Source organism: Rousettus aegyptiacus, unplaced genomic scaffold (assembly GCF_014176215.1).
Source record: "Rousettus aegyptiacus isolate mRouAeg1 unplaced genomic scaffold, mRouAeg1.p scaffold_m13_p_5, whole genome shotgun sequence".
Taxonomy (NCBI): domain Eukaryota; kingdom Metazoa; phylum Chordata; class Mammalia; order Chiroptera; family Pteropodidae; genus Rousettus; species Rousettus aegyptiacus.
Genome location: NW_023416308.1, coordinates 3,079,529 through 3,102,262, shown reverse-complemented (window position 1 = coordinate 3,102,262; position 22,734 = coordinate 3,079,529). Strand labels below are relative to the sequence as shown.

General features: G+C 52.3%; 1 protein-coding gene across 2 annotated transcripts in view; it reads left to right on the top strand.

The window, feature by feature from the left end:
- DNAH10 (dynein axonemal heavy chain 10) overlaps nt 1-22,734 on the top strand; it is a 106,874-nt gene that overhangs the window by 13,414 nt on the left and 70,726 nt on the right. For both annotated transcript variants that reach the window (XM_036220479.1, XM_016133952.2), the window contains exons 7-21: nt 856-1,013; nt 1,692-1,922; nt 4,066-4,256; nt 5,116-5,314; nt 7,695-7,889; nt 10,126-10,296; nt 12,255-12,431; nt 13,214-13,339; nt 14,137-14,303; nt 14,721-14,872; nt 16,672-16,836; nt 17,309-17,516; nt 19,422-19,578; nt 21,634-22,110; nt 22,203-22,361. In XM_036220479.1, coding sequence (XP_036076372.1) covers nt 856-1,013; nt 1,692-1,922; nt 4,066-4,256; nt 5,116-5,314; nt 7,695-7,889; nt 10,126-10,296; nt 12,255-12,431; nt 13,214-13,339; nt 14,137-14,303; nt 14,721-14,872; nt 16,672-16,836; nt 17,309-17,516; nt 19,422-19,578; nt 21,634-22,110; nt 22,203-22,361 — 2,933 coding nt within the window. The remainder of the gene's footprint in view (nt 1-855; nt 1,014-1,691; nt 1,923-4,065; nt 4,257-5,115; nt 5,315-7,694; nt 7,890-10,125; nt 10,297-12,254; nt 12,432-13,213; nt 13,340-14,136; nt 14,304-14,720; nt 14,873-16,671; nt 16,837-17,308; nt 17,517-19,421; nt 19,579-21,633; nt 22,111-22,202; nt 22,362-22,734) is intronic.

The window sequence follows — 22,734 nt, the reverse complement described above, 5'->3', positions numbered from 1 at the left end:
ATGCTTTTCCCCCTCCCTTCCCCTTTACATAAAATTTTAGGATCGCCCCTTTATCCCTAGTGTTTCGAGATGTGAGGATGGACCCCTGTGTGGTTCGCTTTGCTAAGCCCTCTGTTTTCAATCTGAAGACCTAGCCTTTCGGTCCGAAAAGTTTTCTTGGCCATTTCCCTCACTATTTGTCTCTGTTCTCTTCTCCCGAAATTCCTCGTGGATGAACACTGCTGGTCCTGTCATCGATCTTTTCTCTCGTATTTTTCGCCTCTTTGTCTTTGTATTCTACTTTTCTGAAGAGTCTCTCCATCTTTATCTTCCACTCTTTGAATTTTTTATATCAACTATCGCATTTCAATTTTAACATCTCTTATTCTGACTTGTCCCTTTTTCACTGTATCCTGTTCTTGTTTGATGGATGTCATATTAGCTCAAGTCTCTGAGACAATAGTTGGGACTTAAGATATTTTTTTTCTTCTGTCCTTTCCGTTATCTCAGTGGCCTCCGAGGTCACTGTTTCTCATTCGTCTTGGACTGTGTTTCATGATGGAGGTTTTCTCAAATGTCTGTTGAGCTCTGATTGGCCGTTCAATTTTTAAGTGAACATCTTCGCTAGGTGGTAAATTCAGGACTATCTTAAATGACAAAAGCGGTTTGATCGAGCTTAACGCTGGAATTATCTAATTCTCCAAAACGTTTTAGTTACATTCGAGTGAGAACGAGATGCAGACAGATTGGGAGACGGATGTCTCCAACCTCATCACACTGATGTGTGGTGAGAAGAGCCATCCAATAGCTGGAATATTACTGTCCGTGATCCTTTCGGCCACACTGGCGGGTGACTGACCACTTTTACTCTACTAGGTGAGATCAAGCTGGAAATGCCCAGTATCAGCGTAGAGGGCAAGGTGTCCGACCTTGCAGCCGACCCGGACACCGTGGGCATCTTGGAGCAATGCGTGATAAACTGGCTGGATCAGATATCCGCAGCTATCGAGAGCCAGCTGAGGAAGACACCGCAGGTAGTGCGTTCGGTGCTTTCGAGGGTTCAAGGCAGCTCACGCTCTCCTCCCTGAGGAAGAGCTGGGAGCCTGGGCTCTGTGCAGCTCTGTGCAGTCCTTCTTCAAAGATCAAAGTGAACATCCCCAAGATAGCATTCCTAGGCTTTCTGCCTTTAGGGCGCTGCCAGTATTATCTTGATAAAGATGATACCGTGTATCAGTCGGGATGCTCGGGCTGCCAAGCACACAAAGCCCTGCTCGGCTGGCTGAAATAAGCAAGAGTACTGGGTGGCTCACGTAACTGAGGAGCCCAGAGGCAGGGTTAGTTTCAGGTATGGGTTGATCAAGACGCTGGCTGTGTTTCTCTGTGACTCTCTGGGTCCCATCCTCCTCTCTGTGAGGCCTTCCTCCGCAGGCTGGTCACCTTCACGGCAGCAAATTGTAGCAGTTTCTGGTCCCATACCCCCACACTGTCCAGAGAAAGACCAAGTGTCTTCGTGTGGCACTCCCTGCCAGGGTCCTGAGGTTCACTCCGATTAGACCGTCCCGGGTCGAGTGTCCGCTGCCCCACGAAGTCCTGGTACAGCCTGGCGCTCATCTGGGGCATGTGGGAAGAGAGGAATGGATGCTGGAGAGACAGCCACAAGTGTCCCGCCCACGAATGATGACGGTGGTTCGTGTGTTCACGTCACCCCTCAGGGTAACGGTCCTCTGGCCGAGATTGAATTCTGGCGGGAGAGAAACGCAACTCTGAGCGCACTCCATGAGCAAACAAAGCTGCCCATAGTCAGGAAAGTCTTGGACGTGATCAAGGAAGCCGATTCCATGCTCGTGGCCAACCTGCAGCCGGTCTTGACGGAGCTCTTCAAGCTGCACATGGAGGCGTCGGACAACGTGCGCTTCCTGTCCACCGTGGAGCGCCACTTCAAGGTGGGCCGGGCGTGCCACGCCCGAGGCGCGGCCTCGGTTACGAGGCCTCGCGCCCCTCTGATTTCCTCTGATTGTTAAGCATTGAAAAAATCGTGGTCAAATGTATACAACATAATCTGGATTATTTTAACCCTTCGTAAGTATATAGTTCAGCGATATTAAAATACACAGGCGATGCCCTACCCGCCCTCACTGTACCCAAAGCCCTTTCACCGTCCCCAACAGAAACGCCAGAGCCCTTGAGTTTAACCCCACGGGGCCCCACCTCAGCCCCCAGATTCCTCCACTCTCATGTCCATTTCTATGACTTTCTCCATTCTAGGATTTCACAGACACAGAACCACACAGTATCTGTCCTTCCATGTCTGGTTTATTTCACTCAGCATAACGTTCTCAAGTTCCACCCGTGGGGTAACACGGGTCAGAGTTCCATTCTTTCTCAGGGCTCGGTAATAGTCCGTGGCGTGTATGGGCACATTTTGTTTATCCGTCCACCTGTTGACGGGCACGTGTAATTCCCGCCTGTTCGCTATGGCGAATCACGCCACTGTGAAGGTGGCTGTGCAGGTGCCTGTTGGCATCTCTGCCGACACTTCTTCTGCGTAAGTCCCTAGGCGCAGAAGTGCTGGGTCCCGTGGTAATTCGTGTGTAACCGTTTGAGGAATCATGAACTGTTTTCCACAGTGACCGCACCATTTCACGTTCCCACAAACAATGCACGAGCATGGTTTCCTTTTTTGGGGTTCTTTCCTTCCTTTCTTCTTCTTTTTTTTTTTTTAATTTTTAAGAGTTTATTTGAGCCAAACTGATGACCTATGCCAGGGATTCCTTTCCCCTCAGAATTTATCATGCACAGGTGCAATATTCTAAGGCCAGGAACCATTTTTCTTGTCCCAAAAATGAGGCCAGTGAAAGTCCTATTTGTGCGGCTGAGGGGACGATATGTGTGGGGCAAGCCCCGTGTGGCGTAGGCCCAGGCCCGGGGGTACCCCAGCTCTGCGCGTGCAGCCTCTCAGCCCGTTTCCTTCTCTGGAAAATGGGGACAAGGAGAAAACTTACTTTATAGGGTTGCTGGGATTTTCAGATGCGCTTCTGCGTGCCAAGGACTTAGCACGTCAAGAGCAGAGTCAGGGAAGGAACTGACATGCGTACAACAGCTGCACACGTGGTACAAGTGCACACACGTGCACACACACACACGGACACGCACGCGCACATGCACACACGCGCACATATGCACATGCACACGTGCACACACATGCACACACACATGCGCCCACATGCACACACACATGTGCACACGCAGCACACACATGCACACACACAGTGCACATATGCACATGCACACGTGCACACACACAGTGTGCACACACACATGTACACAAGCAGCACCGTGTGAGGGGGACAGCAGCCCACCACGTCCGAGGTCTGGAGGCCCAGGCGGAATCTGCCGCTGAGCTGACATCCGCGACACCTCCGCTCTCTTCCGGTGTGCTCGTCCTCTCTGCACGGCGTGGCCCGTAGATCTGGGAGAGCCACGCTTCCACGGCCACGCTCCGCGTCTGCGGTTTCTGCCGTCCCTTCGTGTGCCCGGACCTGACTTTAAGTTTATTCATACGTATTTGCGCGCGCGCGCGCGTGTGTGTGTAATTTAGTCTCATCTTAAGCAATAATACTTATGCTGCCATGGGCTTGATATACTAGTTGTATATGTTTTTTTTTTTTTTTTTTTTTACTATACATTACAGTTAGTATATTTTTTTAAAAGTTCTGAATGATTTTAGAATCATTGCACTTCCTGCCGGGGACGCGCTGGCCGAGGTCACCTCTAGAGGGGCAGGCTCGATTTGTTTGGTGTTCTTGACACTAAACATAGGATACGTACATATGCACATAATACGTATACACACATACTTGATGTACATTTATGCAAATTGCTTTATTGCCTTTACTTACAGATCTCTTTTTCCATGGCAGTGTATACAGACCTATTTCAGACTTCTCTCACTTGTCGAACACTTTCTCCTAGCACAAGTACTTTTTTTGGGGGGGGGATTAGGAAGAGTGAAGCTTACCTATTGCTCTATTAAGCTCCTTGACCCCAAGGCCAAGGTTGCTTGCTCTGCTCTCTCTCTCCGGTTAGAACATAACACACGGGTCCAACTTCCACGTCGTCCTGGAGACCATCCCGTCCATGATGAGCGCTCTGAGGATGGTGTGGATCATCTCCCGCCACTACAACAAGGACGAGAGGATGGTCCCGCTCATGGAGCGGGTGGCCTGGGAGATCGCGGAGCGGGTGTGCCGCGTGGTGAACCTGCGGACCCTGTTCAAGTAAGACGCGGCAGCGCGCTCGCCTCAAGGCCGCGGACGGGTCGGTGGAGGCGCAGCTTGGGCGTTTAACGTGCGCGGTCCGGGGGCTCTCGGCGTGTTCGCAGAGCGGTGCGGACTCCCCGCGATGGGGGGTGGGAACCTCGAGCCCGCTGGCCGTCGCCCCCACCCTGCCAGCCGCCCGTGTCCTGGGCCCCCGCCAATCCGAGCTCGGCCTCCCGGGCCCGACGGGGCCGCGTGGCCCTTTGGGTCCTGCCTCTCACTCGGCACCGCAGTCCCAAGGCTCCTCTGCGTCGTAGCCCCTGCCGGTGCTTCGTTCCTGTTCACGGCCAAACAGTACCCGCTTCTGTGAACACACAGGTCATTGTGTGTTATCTTCCGAGAGGCCGAGGCACAGGGTCAGAGGGTCCCCAGCCCCGGACCCCAGACCCCTTCAAGGGTGGGACAGCCTCTAGGGATCAAAGGTTGAAGACACAGATCTTTTTTCACTTTCTTAAAAAAAAAACCAAACCTATGAAGGTGACGCAGGTGCCAGAATCGCGGTATTCCGTTTCTCTCTGGGTCGCCGCCCCCACTGTGCTGACATCGGGCCTGCGCCCCAAGGCCCCCCGCACCACTTTGGGCTCCCGCAGGCGGCTCCCAGGGCGAGCCACCGCTCTGTGCGCTGGCCGGGTGGCTGCGGCTCGGGGTTCACGCTGTGCCCTTGCAAACGCCGCAGCACGGCCCTGAAATCACGTTTCTCCTTTCCATCACCCCTTCTGCCCAAACCTGCTCCCCAGGGGCCCGCGGCTCGGCTGGCGGCTCAGGCCCGCCACAGCGGGGCCTCCCAGCCCGTCCATCACCCGGCCCCTTTGCCTCCCAGAGAGAACCGGGCGAGCGCACAGCACAAAACCTCGGAGGCCAGGGACACCCTCTGCATGTGGAAGAAGGCCTACTTCGACACCAGGGCCAAGATAGAGGCTTCGGGGCGAGAAGCCCGGTGGGAGTTCGACCGGAAACGGCTGTTCGAGAGAACGGATTACATGGCCACCATCTGCCAGGACCTCTACGACATCCTGCAGGTACGGCGGCCGAGCGCGGGGTCTCTGATGCTCGCGGGTGGGTCGAGCTGGGACCTGCCAGCTGTGAGGCAGCTCGACGCTCTTTTAACACTTGTATCCAGTTATCCGAGAAATTGCTTTGCCTGTGAACTCACAGCTGATGAGGTGCGCGGTCGCAGGACTTCAGGGGGCAGTGGGGGCCCCGCCATAGGGGAGTGCTGTAGGGAGCCTGCCGTCCGCCCCCCACTCCAGAACACGGAGCCCATCGGCCTCCCCCTCACCCCCTCCCTGCTTACCAAACTCCTTTGAAAGCAGCTCATCTTCAGAATTGCAGTCCTTGTGTGTTTTGGTTCATGCTGTGTCGGAAAAAAACCACGCCAGGAGCCCCTTCAGTCCACAGGCGGGAATGCCCAGAATTCCCGTGGCCCGCGCGGCCTGGATCAAAGCCTTGGCTGGTGGGAGACCGGGCAGGTCGAGCCCCGCGGGCGGCGGTTCTGGCGGGAGGCGGCGAGTTCCTCCCGGGTGGCCCGGCCTTGGCAGCGGTCACCGGGGCCTGTGCCGTTCGCTGCTGCAGCTGTAGGCAGCAGTGACAGCTCAGACCATGAAATACGACACAGCGCAGAGCTGTCTTCTTCTGAGTTAAAAGGTAGAATGGAGTCATCGCTCGGTTATTCTCAGCAAATGACAAGTGGCAAAAGGTTCAGAGGGGACGTGGGCTGGTGTCCGAGCGCCCAGGGCCCGGGCTGCTCGTGGTGGCCCTCCCACGGTGGCCCGCGCCCTGCCAGGTAGGAGCCGGGAGGCGGAGAGGGGCTGGCGGGAGAAACAGCTGGGCGCGCACGTAGAATGTTCCGGCACAGCCAGAGCGCGCGGGGCCTTCATGCGTGTCCTCGTCTTCTGCGACGTCCCCTTCGCCCCCTCCTGCTGCTCGTGGTTTCCTTTTGACCTCTGGCAAAATCCTCCTCCTCCGTCCTTCCGTTGAGTGCTGGGATTCCTCGGAGGCGGTCTGGGACCGTCCGTCTTCCTTCTCCTTAAGCCAGACCCGCTATGTCCCCGCAGGGCCAGGGGCTCCCCGTTCAGGGCAGGGAAGAAAGGCTGTTATACGTATGAATACATGAAACGTGTTCCTTTCTTCTGACCTTCCTCACCTCGGGGCGGCTCTTGTTTTATTTGTTGGTTAAGGAAAGTGAAGCGAAATCAAACGTCGGCATCATTAGCATGCAGCTACCGTTCATCTTCGCATCGTGCAGTGTCAGGTTAAGGTGCGGACACCGAGGCGGGCCACTCACGGGCGCCGTCACCGACGCGGCGCGGCTCGTGCTGTGTGGCTCGCGCGCACACGTGTCTTTCGTCGTGACCAGAGCAGTGCGCCTTCCCCCGGCGTCCTCAGCCTGCGGCCTCCCGTGGAGCGAGGAGGGCCCGGAAGGGAGAGGCGTGGTGTGTTCTCCTGTCTCTGGTTCCTCCTGCGTCCTCATCCTCAGCGTGAGCCGCTGGCTGACACAGGGAAGTGACGGGAGTCAGAAGCCACATGGCGTCGTGTTCCTCGGTCAGGCATGTTTTCTAGAACTTTCTTAGAGCCTGCCTTCTGCGTCTGAAGTGAGCGTGGCCTCCCCGAGCTGCCTACTCGTCGCAGGTGCCACACGCCCAGCCGGCCTGGCATTGAGTGTGCCCGAACTCTGCACGCAGTGGGGCCGCCGGGGTCCTGTGCTCGCTGGGCAGCCCTTGCCGCGTGTGCACGGGACGCACGGGGCGCCTCCTGCTCACCCCTCTGCTCACGTGTGCACACCGTTCTCCCCTTGGACTTCAATGTGAAGCCACAAGTTCAAAGATAAGATTATTCATTTCAAGACGAGAGCCTTCAGCCGAGCTCAGGGCCTCGCTGGGCCCGTGAGCCTGTCCTGGGGGCATGCTGGCCGTGGCCAGCGTGTCCTGGCCTGTGGTTTCATGGGGCTCAGGGTCTCATAGAAGAGACAGAAATGCGTGGCTGCAGCTACGGGCTGCGACAGGGACTCTGCACATGTGTGTCGGGGCCCGACCTGTTCTAAAGGGTCGGACGTGGTGAAGCGGCATTTAATGCTGAGTGGTGCTATAGCCAGGCACTTCGAACCGCAAGGGCAAAGGTCATGGGACAGAAGGGGGTGCGGAACTGAAAGGGGGCTGAGCAGCTACACGGGGGGAGAGCAGTACGGGAAGTGGGGCTCGCGAACCTCGTAGGCTGTGTCGGGGTGTCTGGATCTTGTCCCGCGTGCAGCGGGCAGGGCGCCGAAGGGCTCGGACCCGAGGGAGGTCGCCGGCGTGACACGGTCCTCGTCCTCGGGCGAATCTAGACGAGCAGACTCATCTGCAGCGAGAACGCACACGAGACAACCACAGGTGACCCCTCCCGTTTCGCTTGACCGGACAGGTGATGGAGGAGTTTTATAACATATTTGGTCCGGAGCTGAAGGCGGTGACGGGGGACCCCAAGCGCATCGACGACGTCCTGTGCAGGGTGGACAGCCTGGTCACCCCCATGGAAAACCTGACCTTCGACCCCTTCAACATCAAGTCCTCCCAGTACTGGAAGTACGTGATAGACGACTTCAGGATCGAAGTCCTGGCAAGTATCCCCTCCGTCGGTCTGAGCTTGGACCTGGACGCCATGTGTCCCCACGTTAGGTCTGACGGGCGATTTAATTATGCTTAGCTTTTTTTTTTTAATTGCCAAAAAGTGATTTAATTCCTGGTTTTTTTTTTTTTTTTTTTTTGTATAAAAAGAAAAGAAATGATACAGAAGAGTGTGAGGTAAAGGTGAGCCCTGTGCAGTCTTCGTCCACACTCCTCCTCCCCGGGAGGAACAGGTTTAAGTTGAGCTGGACGCAGCAGCCTTTCTGCAGGGAGGGGCTGGGGGTCTGATCGGAGCGGACTCGGGGGGGCTCCATTTAGTAAGCGGCAGGGAGCCCCTGACGGTCGTTGACCAAGGGAGGGATGTGATGTGGGTTGTACCTGAGGACGGTTTCTCTGGCCATGGCCTAGGCCGATGTGTGCTGGGGAATGGCAGGAGGTGGGAGGTGGCCCGAGGCGTGGGGGAGGCGGAGCCTGTCACAGAGAGGCCGCAGCTGAGACGGTGACCCACTCCACATAGTGTGGTAGGGTGGCCTGTCACGCCCACCTTTTTCATCCCATTTTATAACCCAGAGCACCTTTTCGATGGGCGGCCCCAGGCAGTTCTGTAAACATCGTCATGTCGGTTGTGTTCGGTTTACTCTCAGCTTCCGATCAACGTTAAGTATTATTAATTTTTAAGTTGAAGCTTTCATCAAAGCCACTGAGCCTATGAAAAGCCTCACAATAATTAGAAAAAGCAGCCCGGAGCCCCGTCTGCCTCTCCCTCCCCTTCCTGCTGTCATTTCCCATAATTTTAGACGCTGCTTCTGTCACTTCCCTTCGTGTCTCCTAAAGCACGCACCGACGCGGCTCATGTCCTGATGCCTCACATTCAGCCACCGTCAGACCGCGCTTAACTGTGCTGAGCGGAGCCGTACCCGGGCTGCCCGCCACCGCCTGCCCTGGGCCTTTCTGCCCGCTCACTCAGTCGTGTCCCACCTTCCGGCTGAGTGAACGGGCAGCGTTTGCTCACTGCGCCTGCGCGAGTGCCGCTCCCGCCCGGAAGCCCCGCGCCCGGAAGCCCCGGCGCCCGGAAGCCCCGGCGCCCGGAAGACCCCGCGCCCGGAAGCCCCGCATGCCCGGAAGCCCGCCGTCCCCACGCCTCGTTTCCGGTGCAGCCCCTCGTCCTTCCTGGGGTTCCACGCTGCTCTCCATTCCCACGTGCCTGGTTATTCATTCCACCTCGGCATGGTTAACTTTCGTCCAGCGGCTCTGCCGTCGCCCCGCAGTGGCGGGTTCCACGTGCTCAAACGCAGCAGGGCTGTCGTTTTCCTCTCCCAGAGCTCACTGTCTTTCTGTCCCAGGCCGGACGGCTCTGCAGGCCTGTCGCAAGGCCACCACCCCGGGACTTCCCGTCTCCTCGCTCCTGAGTCGCATCCTGTTTCCTAGATTTCTCGTCTTCCTCCTTCCTTGTTTCTTCCTTTGTTTTCCTGGAACACGTTTTTAAGTAGCTTCCTAAGAAAGGTTCCACGGGATGTGTATCTTTTGAGTCTTGTGTGTGTGTGAATTCCGAAACAACAGGTATAGAATTCAAGGTTGGAAATAACTCTGGTTCAGAAATTTGAAGGCGGTCTTCATTGATGTCTCACTTCCGGTATTATTAGAAGTCTGATGTCATTAGGATTTAATTTTTCTAGAACTAACCATCTTTTTAAACAGTGGGGTGGAGATGGGGATGTGGAGGGAGTATGTTGGCCTGGCTGTGCAGAGTACGGAAGGGAGACTCTGTTTGCCCCTCCCCTTCCTGGTATCCCCAAATGCTCAGCCTCTCAGATGTTTCTGTGGGGAGCAGACAGGCACCCATATTGCCATGATTAGGTTGTAATTGTCTGCTTTCTGTAAAGTTAGTTACTTTCCTTCTACAAATTCTCGAGCTACCTCCTCTGCTGTGTGTACTCTCCCATTTCTTTGTCTCTATAAGTTAATACTTAAAAAAAATTTCCTTTCTGTCATTTTGACCTGGTTGAGGGGAGAGAGCAGAAAACCAAAGCAGCCAATCTGTTGTTTTTGAATTTAAGTTTTATTTTTTCCAATCTGTCTCTTTTTAACTGGTCACCAGCTTTTGCTAAAACACGATAGGAATCCTTCTCAAGGCACTGATTTGTTTTTTACTTATTTCTCACCCTTTTTTTTTCTTGCAGGATAATTACAGGGGATAATTTCTTGACTTTTTTTTTTTTTTTTGGCAGGTTATTGAGAAAGAAGCAAAACATTTCATTGACGAATCTTTTAAGACTCTCCGATCGGCCGAAGCAGCATTTGACATGCTTTTAAAATTTAAGCATATTCGTTCACGGGAGGCTATTAATCGACAAATGATGATGAAATTCAATGACATTCTTGCACAGTATTGTAAAGAGGTAATTGAAAAATCTATAGCTGCTGTAGCAGTAACAATATGCTTGGCAAAATGTGAACAACTGAATCACACTATTACCTGTCTTTCCCATCTAAATTCAGGGAAATCATCGTGTTTTCCGGATAAATATTTCATATAATACAGGCACCCAGAACAAAGTGGGTTTGTTTATTTATTGGAGAACTTCAGTAGGAATCTATCAAGCACAACGTTATGCACCTCACTTCGTGAGGGAACCCCTGGGAGTTAGTAGCGATCATAGCTGTAACAGTAGCAGTCACAGGTGTGAAGGTCATATCTGCACTTTTATATTAATTCAGAAAAATGTAGCTGGTGCTTGCATATTCCAAGTACGGCATTAGGCAAAGAGATAGATGAACAAAACACAGATTCAGCCTTCAAAGAAGTCAGTCTCTAGTGGGAGAAGGAGACAAAAAAAAATGCATATCATCTTACTCAGAAGATAAGTGAGAATGTGTGAAGTTGTTAGATCGACATAAGGGAGTATAAGATAAAGGGATAAAGTGGTCTCAAAATGCATCCATTTTCTGTTGCCGCTGCAACAAATTGCTACAAATTTAGTGACCTAAGACAACATGCTGTTGTCTTATATTCAGTTCTGAAGGTCTGAAGTCGGCCCAAGTCTCACTGGGTTAGAACCCAGGTGCCGACAGGGCTGTGTTCCTTTCTGGAGTCTCTTGAGAGAAGTCATTTCCCTGTTCCTTCTAGTTTATAGGGATTCATGGTCTCTTCCATCTTTGAAGCCAGCAGTGGCCAGCCCCACGCTGACCACTCCAACCCTCTCTTCTGCCTCCCTCTTCCTGTTTTAAGGACCCTTGTGGTCTCATAGACCCGCCCAGATAACTCAGGATGGTCTCCCTATTTTAAGGTCAGCTGTTTGGCCACCTTCATTCCCTCGGTCATGTGACAGAGTGTATTCACAGGCTCTGGGGATGAGGACCACAACTGGAAGGCCATAGTCCTCCTCCTCATTGCCCAGATGCGAGTGTGGAAATGCTTCTTTTACGACACAGGACCAGCCCACACAGTCCAGCAGTTTGCTCTGGGCATACGTCCAAAAGAAGGGCCAGCAGCCTTGAAGTGATGTTGGCACACCCAAGTTCACACAGCATCATTCACTGTAGCCAAAAGGTAGAAGCAACCCAAGTGCCCACTGATGGATGAATGGATAAAAAAAAAAAAAAGAATCTCGTCCGTTCATAAAATGGAATATTCTGTAGCCTTAAAAAAGAAGGAAATTCTTACACAGGCTACAAGGTGGGTGAAGCTAGAGGATGTTATGTGAAGGGAAAAAAGCCGGTCACGAAAGGACAAATACTGTTAGATTCCACTAGATGAGATCCCTGGGGAGTCATTCATAGAGACGAAGCCGGGGCTGGAAGGAGGGGAAATACATGGGGAGTTAGTGTTTAATGGGGACTGAGTTTCTATCGGGAAGGCTGAGAAAGTTCCGGAAACAGTGGCAGCACGAGAATGTGATGTGCTAAATGCCGCCGAGCTCGCTGCATGAGGAGCCGGTTACGGCCGTGGATTTTAGGTTATGTATATTTTACCACAATCTAAAGAATATTATATAATAAACGATTATAAAACCTGAAAGGCGCACACACGCGCACACACACACACTTCAGGCCTGGCCACCGGTCACGTCTAGAACAGATTTCATCATTTCTAATGAGTCAGTCAAGTGAATGTTTACAGTCTAGCTATAAGGCAACTTGGAGCATCACATAAATAATAGGAAAAAATTACCGGAGACTATGAGAAAAAGTAGCGAATCAGAAGTAAGGAGTAAAAAAATCACTACTCAGTACCTTAGACTACTTTTTGGCATTCCAACGTTCACGTCTTTAAAGGTACCGATCTCAAGTTAAACCTTTGCCGGCTCACGCGGGGACGGTCCCCGCTCACGGGACACACAACCTGTTGCTTTTTCAGATCGACATCGTCCACAACATCTTCATTCAGAACCTCGACAACCCGCCGCTCTGCAAGAGCCAGCCACCAGTGGCGGGCGCGGTCCACTGGGAGCGCTCCCTCTTCTTCCGGATCAAGCACACCATCCTCAGGTTTCAGGAGGTCCAGGAGATCCTGGACAGCGAACGGGGAGCAGAGGTACGGTCCCTCGCCGGGGCCGTCCCGTGTCAGGTTTCACAGGCGACGCGGCGTTGCCGGCGTGGGGGGCGGCTCACTTTCAGGTCTGTGCCGGCATCGTAGTTCTCTCCCGCGGTCCCCAATTCAGGGCTCAGATTTAAGGCGGCCGTTCTTTGTGGCGTCTCCAGACCTACGACACCTTCCGGGTGTCAGGCAGGTGGCTTCTCCCTGAACTCGACCTTCAGCATCCATATGGGCTGACCGGCATCGTTCTGACCCTGCTCCCCCTGCCCACCCATGGGTTTATGTCAGTTGTATCACCGGGGCTGACAAACTTTTCGGTCCAGAGAGTAGATATTTTAGGCACCTGCAGGTTGCCCGGTCTCTGTTGCAAACACTCAGCTCTGCCATCACAGCAGGAAAGCGTCCTCAGGTGAGGGGCGAACGAGCAGACGCGACCGCGGTCCAGCACAGCCTCGTGACAGACACCAGAATCTGAATTCCGTGGAGCTTTCGCGTGTCAGGAAGCGTTATTCTTTTGGATTTCATCCTAGTCATTTAAAAGTGTGGAAGCCGTTCTTAGCCCACGGGCCGAGGTCTGCCGGTCCCGGCGAGCCAGCCCAGATTTCAGGCTCTGCCGTCACGAACGAATCCTCCAAACTCTGAAAACCTGTCTGCCTGTCTGCTGCCTTTTGTAAAATGTGTTAACAGATTTTTTTTTTTTTAACAAGAGAGAGAGAGGAGAGAAAGAGAGAAATTTTATTTCCAAAGACAAAAATGACAATTTCTTGAGTTTTTGATAGGTGAAACAAAAGTACTTGGAAGTGGGCAGGATGATGAAGGCCTATGAGGACATGAAGTACGAGCAGTGGAGGGACACGACGGAGCAGGTGCTGCCGGCTCTCATGAAGAAGAGCCTCCTCGCCAAGGTGCGCATTGTCCCGGGCCTCGTCGCTGGTGAGGCGACAGCCTCTATCATTCCCTTGAGGTTCGATTTGCTGACGCTCATTTGCAAAATCGAAGGCAGCACAGGGCAGAGACTGGCTGGGAGACGAGGAGGGCAGAAAGGGAAGGGGTGGGGACAGCGACCCAGTCAGGAGAGGCCGGAAGGAGCAGCCCCGCCAGTGCCTTAACTCCAGCCTCAGTCCCCCACAGGCAGTGGTAAAAACGAGTGGGATCAGATGACATAGACATGCGAAAGTATCGGTTGAGCCGTGTAGGAAACGGCTGGTTGCTGACCATTTTTAACCACGTGCTGCATCCTTACCACTCTCACGGGGTCTGGCTCGTGGCAAGGCCCCAGTAAATGAATCTCAGCTGGGAGGGAAGAAAGACCCTGGGCCTGGAGAGTGGCGAGGGCCGGGACAGGCCTAAGGGGAACCGACCTGCCCCAGGCCGCCGGGGTGGGGGCAGCCGTCCTCCACCCCCATCCTGCTCTCGCCAGCCGTTATCGGGGTTTCTAAGTGTTTGAGGGAGCCAAGGTCGCACGCTTTTACACACAGCTGCCCTGTTTTCAAGGTCAGTGGCTCAAAGGAATTCTTTAAAAACTCTGCTCACCAAGCAAAGCGTGCGTTCTAGCCAGCAGGCCCTGGCCGGCGCCCTGGTCCGTCCGCGTCGAGGGCCCACCGCTGGGCTTTTTCAAACCCTTGTTTCGCGTGGGTGCCGTGGCCCTGAGTGCTCCTCACACCGCCCGCCCCTGCTGATGGACATGGCTTTCCTTCCACAGGTTTCTGCAGATGACGCCGCAGGCTCTGACCGGGGCACGGTCTTCGTGATCAATTTTTCGCCAGCGCTCAGGGAGATCATTAATGAAACGAAGTACTTCGAACAGCTGGGGTTTCATATCCCCGAATTAGCAAGGAACGTGGCTCTCCAGGAGGACAAATTTCTTAGGTAACAAAGCCGCTTCTCTTAAACCGGCAGTCAAGTTTTTGGTCTTGAGACCTCTTTACTCTCTTAAAAGATCGAGAACCGCCCCGCCCCCCCCCCCCCCAGTGTGGATTTTATAGCTACAGGTATTGACCACGTTAGAAATGAAAACTAAGAAATGTTTAAAATATGTATTTATTCATTCACCTAAAAACAACAACGAACCTATTCTATGTTAACATAAATGACATTTTTAATGGGAAGTAGCCAATATTTTCCAAAGAAGAAAGTTAGCGGGAAACGTGGCACCGTCTTGCGTTTGTGTGAGTCTTTCAGTCCCGGTTTCGGACGGCTCCGCGGTGTTTCTGTGGCCCTGTCGGTGAGGCCGGCCGGCTTCCCCCGAGCCCGGCCTCACCCTCCTCGCTCTCCTGGGACACGCAGGTACACCGAGGGGATACAGAGCATGCTGGATCACTACCACACGCTCACGGGCACGCTGAACGAGGCGGAGGCGCTCCTCCTCGACGAGCATTCTCAGGAACTGGTCCGCGTGTTCAGGTCCGGACACAAGCGCTTAAACTGGAACTCGCTAGGTAACACGTCTCAGCCGTCTGTTTATCGCCTGTTGCCGTCGAATTGCGACATCCGTGTGTTTGTAGATGTGGGTTAACGAATGTGTTTCAAGCACCGATGAAGCATGACTTGTGGAACCTAGAATTAACCCCCCCAGTCCCCCCGCCCCGCGCCGCGGATGGGAGTGAAGATAAGTCGGGGTGCCATTTTGACCCCCTGCTGACCCAAAGCTTTCTCCTCTAGAAATGAAAGTGACCTTCATGTATTTTGTTTCCCCCTAAAGTTGGAATTCTTCTTTTGAAATAGTTACAGAGTCCCATGCTGTCGTAGGAATTAATGCCTCAACCCCAGTCCTCTCTCACGCTAACCTCTCACCAGTCACAGCCCGGGTGTTGACGCAGATGCTGCCAGCCCACCACGGCCCCTCGAGCCTCGCCTCTGCTTCCCTCCCCACCCCCACCTCTCCTCGACTCCCCCCCGCCCCCACCACCTCTGGTCTGTTCTCCACTTCCAAGTTTTGTCATTTCAAGAGCGTTACATGTTATGGAACATTTTGGGCTTGGCCGTGGTCACTCAGCGTGATTCTCTGGAGATTCAGCCAAGTGCTCGTTACTGGGCCGTGGTGACGAAAGCCTCCCCCACCTCCACGGCTGCCTCTGACACCGCCACGAGGGACCTGGGCTGCCGCCTTCCCGCGTTGTGAGGGTGGCAGTCTAGGCCCCCCGGCTGGCCCTTACTGGCACGGGTTAGGGTGGGGTCACAGTTTCGGCTGGAGTAGAGCAGCGAGTGTCTAAAACCCACTGTCTTGCTAGGATGTCTCTTTCTTGGTCCCTCCTCCTAGCGAGAGGAGGCTCATTTGGGGCATTTATATATATACATATATTGATTTTTGTGTCTGTACCCACTTATAAGTCACTAGATTCTTCAGCTCCAGGTCCAGCGGGAGAAGGGACCCGAGGTCCCCAGCCGGCTCACCTCCTCCCGACCTTTCAGCCTCATGGCCGTTTTGTAGATAACGTGCAGGGTTTCCATCTGGCAGGAGGAATAAGGAAAAGGACGTCTACCCCCTCCTTCCGGGCGGGGACGTCCTCTCCTTACAGGAGGAACAAGGCTCCCTCTTCCTCTTCCCCTGCTCTCCATCCAACTCTTTCCTCTTTTTTTTCTTTTTTTGGTCACTTTTCGTTCCTTCTCTTCTTCTCTTTCCTTCTGTATGGAGAACATGTATGTGTGGACTGTGGGCTCCAGCACTAACTCCCTGGGTTAAAAGTCCAGCTCCGTCCACACGACCTGGCCTCCTGGAGGCTCGGCGTCCTCAGCTGTAAAATGGGCGTAAACTTAGCGCCCAACTCATAGGGTTGTTGGAAGGAGCCGATGACGTAAGAAACATACCACGCCTAGGCCGTCGGCCGGCCCGTCACACGTGCTTACCCCGGGTTGATGCTCACGCTATTTGCTTCCCTAAGCGGCGGGCCGAAGGGGATCGTGGGCAGGGCGGGGCCGAGCGGAAGGTCCAGTGGTCATAGCAACGAAGACAAGAGGCTCGGGCCCTCCCTTTCTCCCTGCAGTGGTTTAGATAGGATTTTGTTAAAATTCGAGCAGAAGAAATGTCTCGTTTGGTTAATTCTGAGCCCAGGGAGCCTGTCCCAGTCCCCAAGGGTGGCGAGCGGATCTCTGCCTCCTTGAAGACCCCAGGGGAAAGGATGAGCAGGGCCCCTTCCGCAGGGGAAGCCAGCGCTAACGCCGCAGACGGTGCCAGGAAGGGTGCGGAAAGAAAGGGTCGGAGGCCACACGTCCGTCTGTCTCTCTCTCCTGTTCTCAGGTATCGCCGACTACATCACTCGGTGCAAACAGGCCATCGGGAAGTTCGAGTCCCTCGTCCACCAGATTCATAAGAACGCAGACGACATTGCTTCTAGGCTCACGCTGATAGAGTCCATAAACCTCTTTAAATATCCAGCCCCTAAAAGTGAGGAAGAACTCCCAGGTGGGTGTGACCGCTCGTTTTTTTAATTATGGGAGGAATGGAAAAATCTCTTGGTCATGATTGCACGTGTACACACACACACACACACACACACAGTCTCTCTCTCTCTCTCTCTCTCTCTCTATATATATATATATATATATGTATGTATGTATGTATGTATATTTATTTATTTATTCCAAGAATGGGATAAGACCATCCCTGATAATCTCACTTATATACCCGAAAGGATCATCAGTCATTGTTATGGGCTCACATTTCTATGCCCAAACCAGATATTTTAAGTGGCCTCGGACGAGACAACAGCGAATCCTTCAGCGTGCGTGACGGGCGTTTCCACGCCGTTACTAGTTCTTCACTTCCGGTGTGGACTTGTTTTCCACTCTGAGTCAAGGTTAGAGGCTGCTTTGGCCTTTCCAAGCCATACAGCCAACGTCTTGGACTGTTTTTTGAGGTGTGTCTTCCTCTACAGGCGTGAAGGAATTCTTTGAACACATCGACCTAGAAAGGGCCAAGGACTTGGACCACATGGTCAGGTGGTACCTCGCCATCGGGCCTCTGCTGACCAAGGTCGAGGGCCTGGTCATCCACACCAACACGGGCAAGGCCCCCAAGCTGGCCTCCTACTACGAGTACTGGGAAAGCAAGATTTACGAAGTGTTGACGAAGCTCGTCCTGAAGTGAGTGACTCCTGCTGCCTGTCTGAGAGACCACGCGCACAGATGAAAGGGGTTTTTTCTGTACAGAGCGGGCGCGGGGTCCAGAGTGAACTCTCGGTGCAGAGTGCGTCTCCTTTCTGGCTAAGGCTGCTCACGGCTTGGAGGGAGGGCTTCCCGTTTGGCTCATGCTCACGTCAGGCCTCGCGACATTCAGAAAAGGAAGTCATCTCGCTCTCGCTACTCAGCTGTCTGGAAGACAGTGTGTCTGTGTCCGACCAGCAGCAGACTTGCCGTCACTCAGTATTTATCGAGACCCCAGATGACTCTCTCGCCCATTTTGAGAGAGGCTTATGTGAAGCATGTATGACCCAGTCACCCTTCCCGATGGCCCGAAGTAAAGCCCTGGCCAGCACGCACATCACATCTGTGTGCAGTGCATCGTGAGGGCCAGCCACATACGAGGTGGGGAGCTGAGTGCCCCAGCTCATCGCGATGCTTTATGGTCACATGTCCTGTGGGATTCATCACTGTCACTGTCCCATGGCACAACGTCGTCCTCATGAAGCACCTGGAAGAAATTCCTCTCGGATCCCTTCCGACCTCGGTGTCTTAAGGAAGGGTTTTTCTTTTCTCTCCTTCTTTTTTTGTTGTTTTTGTTCCCTTTGGTTTTTAAATGGCATGGGCACCATGGATGTTGGGCTCCCCTTTGCTCCCTGACTGCTCAGACGCTTAGGCCACATTTGCAGCCTGAATGCAGCACGCGTGCAGGGAGTTATGATTTGCAGTTTTCCAACTCATTCTTGACTTTCTGTCTTCATAAAGCCAACGTGTACGAAAGCGCACTCTGCCCCAGGCTCGCATTCTGTTCTTTATGATTCTCACCCCCACTTTATAGATGAGGACACAGACCGCTGGGCGTTTAAGCGAGCTGCCTACGGCCGCACATCTAGTAAGGCGAGCTGGGGTTTGAACTCGGGCCAGTAGCACTTCGGCGTGCTGCCTCCGACTAGTGTCTTCTTCCTTTCTTATTTTACCCTATTTTGTTTTTAGGGTCTCTTTTTGCAGTTAAGGTATTCTCGCGAGCTGCTATAATCCACTTTGGAATAATGCATTAATAAATAAAACAAAGATCTTTGGTCTTCTTGTTCCCGGGACCTGGTTAGACAAACCTTAGCTAAGTTGGTCTTTTAAATAAATCTGTTCGTACACATTTAATTTATTTTTTATTGTAGCTTCTAACTTAGACTCCTAAAGTAGCCCCTTACACAGGGCTACCTCCCACAGTGTGTCCCTTTCTAATATGCTGTTATTCCTTGATCCATCCATCATCCATCCATCCATCCACTTCATTCATTCACTCGTTCATTCATTCAAAGGTTTATTAGAGCCAGATGAGGCCCCTGTCCTTCTGGAGTGTCTCACTCCTCACAGGGGACAGAGGCGAGACACAGGAAACAGACTTAACCAAGGTAATTTCTGTGGAAGAAAGAAAGCAGGATAACGTTCCGCATGGATAACAGGGCCGTTGTAATTGGATGGTCAAGAAAGGCCACGGAGAGGCCATGGAGAGGCCACATTTTTGCTGAGTCCTGGAGATAAGGAGCCGATAGGGGAGGAGCTCTCTGGAGGACGACCGTTCTTCCCGGGTCAGAGTTGAAACAGCTTTCGGACGTCATTGTTATTATTTAAGTATCTTCCCACTGATAGTAGTAACTTCCCCAAAGTAGAAACAAGCTATTTGTAAAAATTAGACCAAAAAAAGACGATATAATAAATCTCACCCCCGACTGTCCATTGCAATCCTGGAATATATCGTTCCTTGGAGTAGGCTTCTTAGATGACTTTTTGGCGACTATTCGTTTTCATCAGTTGTTGGATATGGTTCACTCTAGTGAGTGCTGAGTCTTTTTCATTCCCCCCTCTTAGGAATCTGCAGGCCTTTAATACTTTAGTCCTTGGGAACGTCCCTTTGTTCCAAACGGAAACCATTTTGACAGCGCCTGAAATCATCCTTCATCCCAACGCAAACGAGATCAACAAGATGTGCGTGCACTGTATCCGGAACTGCGTGGAGATCACCAAGGTAAGGGCGCACCTGCGCCTCTCCACAGGTGACTCTCGCCCCAGGTGCTTGGGCCACCAGCCGCGATGGCAGGTTGCCGAGGAGGCGGAGTCCGTAGGTTCCTCTCTGTCCCTTGCCCAGACGGGCTTGGCCTCTCACTGGCTCTTCCCTGTAGGTCTCTACACGCTGGGGCGTCCCAAGGCTTGCCCCTGGTGTCCCCTCCTCCTCTCTCCTCTCCTCTCGGTGCGATCACGACCGACCCCATGGCTTCAACACCGTCCCATCTCCGTCTGCAGCCCGGACCTCTCTCCGACTCACCGCACCTTTCTAGTCAGTTGCCTACCTGCTGTCTCCCCCGGGACCTTGGACTCGGCATGTCCCAGGGGGGCTTCTTGCAAGCTGGTCTTGCCCCGGTTTTCCCTACGTCGGGAAGTGGCACCAACTCAACCCGGAAACCGAGGCGCCGTCCTCGGCCTCTCTGCTTCTCTCGTCTCCCCATACTGGCTCGTGTCCCCCACTGCGCCCTCCTCTGTCCTTTTCCATGTCACCTGTCTTCCCAGGTTGCCGTCATCCCTCACCCGGGCTATTGCTGTACTGTTTCTACAATTCATTCTCTACCATAGGTCAGAATGGTATTTTTTTTTTTTAAAAAAATACAAATCATGTCATCTCTTTTATAAAAACCTCCAGTGACGTCACATTGCACCTAGAACATTCTCCAGACTCCTGCCTCTGGTCGCTGCCTGGCACCTGCCTGCCTTCCCGGTCCCCGTCCCTACGTGTGTCGCGCTGCACCGTGCTGCAGCCCAGCGCACCTGCCGCAGCTCCCGCTGCCTCCTCCTCGTGGCCCCTTCTCCATCACGTCGCTCTTCCGCCTTCTTCCTAGAACTTACCACTATCTGATGTTTTCTTTCCTTACTCGTTTGTGCATCTGTTGAGTTTCTCACGCCCCTAGATGGCAGGTTGAGTGAGAGCATGGACCTCGTGTGTCTGTCTATTTTGGAATCCCCAGAACTTCTGACGGCATCTAGCAGCTAGTTGTCCTCGGTCAGTGTTTGTTGAATGAGTGAGCGTTGGCAAATAACCCGAAGTTTATGTGGTACCAACAATGGGAAAATAGGGCTAACTTCATGAATAAGGGGTGTCATAGCCCCTCAGACACAAACGTCTTTTTCTTCACTTTGTTTTTTCAGAAAGTCAAACACATTTTAGGCTTGCTTGCTCTTCCTTCCTTCCTTCCTTCCTTCCTTCCTTCCTTCCTTCCTCCCTCCCTCCCTCCTTCCCTCCCTCCCTCCCTTCCTCCCTCCCTCCCTTTGCATAAAACTAAGTGTAGATATTACACATAGGGAATTCCAAGTGGCGGTCCTTGGAAATTAATAACTTGCACATACTTTATAATCTGTGCTAATACAGTTATTTATTATGACTGTCATTTAAATTCTTGTAACTTAAAGGTGTTACATCACTGGTTCTTTGAACAGGGAGACAGAACAATTTCCAAGGGGTAAATAAATAGGAAAACCTCTCTGTGAACCATGTGCGTATTAATCATAATACTTCATGCCAGTTTAATTTTTCCTTTACAGGTAGATGTATCTGAGGCTTTGGGCAAAAAGTGTATCTTTTGACTTTCATGGGTGCTTTTTTTTCTGAATAAAAAGAATTTTTACCTATTCTCTTGGAAAACGATGGAAATATACTCCATTAACAAAAAATAAATATTTATGACTAGGTAACTTAATATAGCTTAAGTCAAGTACCTTTGAGCTTCAGGGTTTATATTTTATGACTGAAGTGGCTGGCTGTGGTTATTTACCAAGTTAGTTTTTTCCCCCTGTATCACAAGCCACTCCAAGTCTTAGTGGCTCAACATGATAACTGTTTACTTGGCTCACGGTTTTGCACGCTGAGTTCCTCTGTTTTGTGGTGCTCACTCATTTTTACAACCGAACACAATTTATTGAGAAGAAAGTGATTTCCATGACTAGCGAGACTTATTACTGAATGCCAATATAAACGTAGGATGCAAACTCAGCACTAAACGACTGTTTTTCCCCCCAATTCTTGTTTTGCCAGCATTTCGTCCGGTGGATGAACGGCAGCTGCATAGAATGCCCTCCTCAGAAGGGGGAGGAGGAAGAGCTCGTCATAATAAGCTTTTACAACGATATTTCTCTGAACCCTCAGATAATTGACCAAGCCGTTATGATCCCCCAGAATGTCCACAGGATTCTGATCAATCTCATGAAGTACCTACAGAAGTGGAAGCGGTATCGGCCTCTTTGGAAGCTGGACAAAGCCATCGTGATGGAGAAATTCGCCGCCAAGAGGCCCCCGTGCGTGGCGTATGACGACAAGCTGCAGTTCTATTCCAAGATTGCCTATGAAGTCACGCGTCACCCTCTGATTAAGGATGAGCACTGCGTCAGGCTTCAGCTGGGGCCGCTGGCTAACACGGTGCAGGAAAGCGCCAAGTCCTGGGTGACTTCGCTCGGAAAACTTCTCAATGAGTCCGCAAAGGAGGAGCTCTATAACCTTTACGAAGAGATGGAGGTAGCGGAGCACCGTGCGTCGTTAAAACTCCTTTTCGTGAAAGTCGGGTTTTCATTTGGTTTATTGAGGGTCCTTCGATCTTTCTTTTATAGAGCCTGGGCAAAAACCTGAAGAAGAGCCCCAGTACCCTTGAGGATCTCAAGTTCGTCCTTGCGACAATTGCAGAAATTAGAAGTAAATCTTTAGTCATGGAACTGAGGTACAGGGATGTCCAGGAGAGGTACCGGACCATGGCGATGTATAACATCTACGTAAGTGAACGGCTTCCTCCAGCATTTACGGTTGCGTTGAGCACTGAGACCCTGCTCAGCAGTTCTTCTCAGACATACTGCCGTAGATTTGTCTGTGATTTAAACGCAAAGCAGTCTCACAGCTAGAGAGAGCCTCTCGTCAGAAAAATGCACATTACGAAAAATTTGATTTTTATGATGAAAATAAAATCAAAGTTCTCAATTTCGTTCTTTGCTTCCTTTACCTCTCTTAAGTAAAATGATTTTACGTTTTACGTTTTAAAGCTCTGCTAAGGTCCGCTTACACCGCCTGTGTGTCTCTTGGTTTGGTTCGAGTCGTTTGGGACCCTTACGTGCCTGTTATCCGGTTGTGTTCTGTATGTTGTGCTATGTG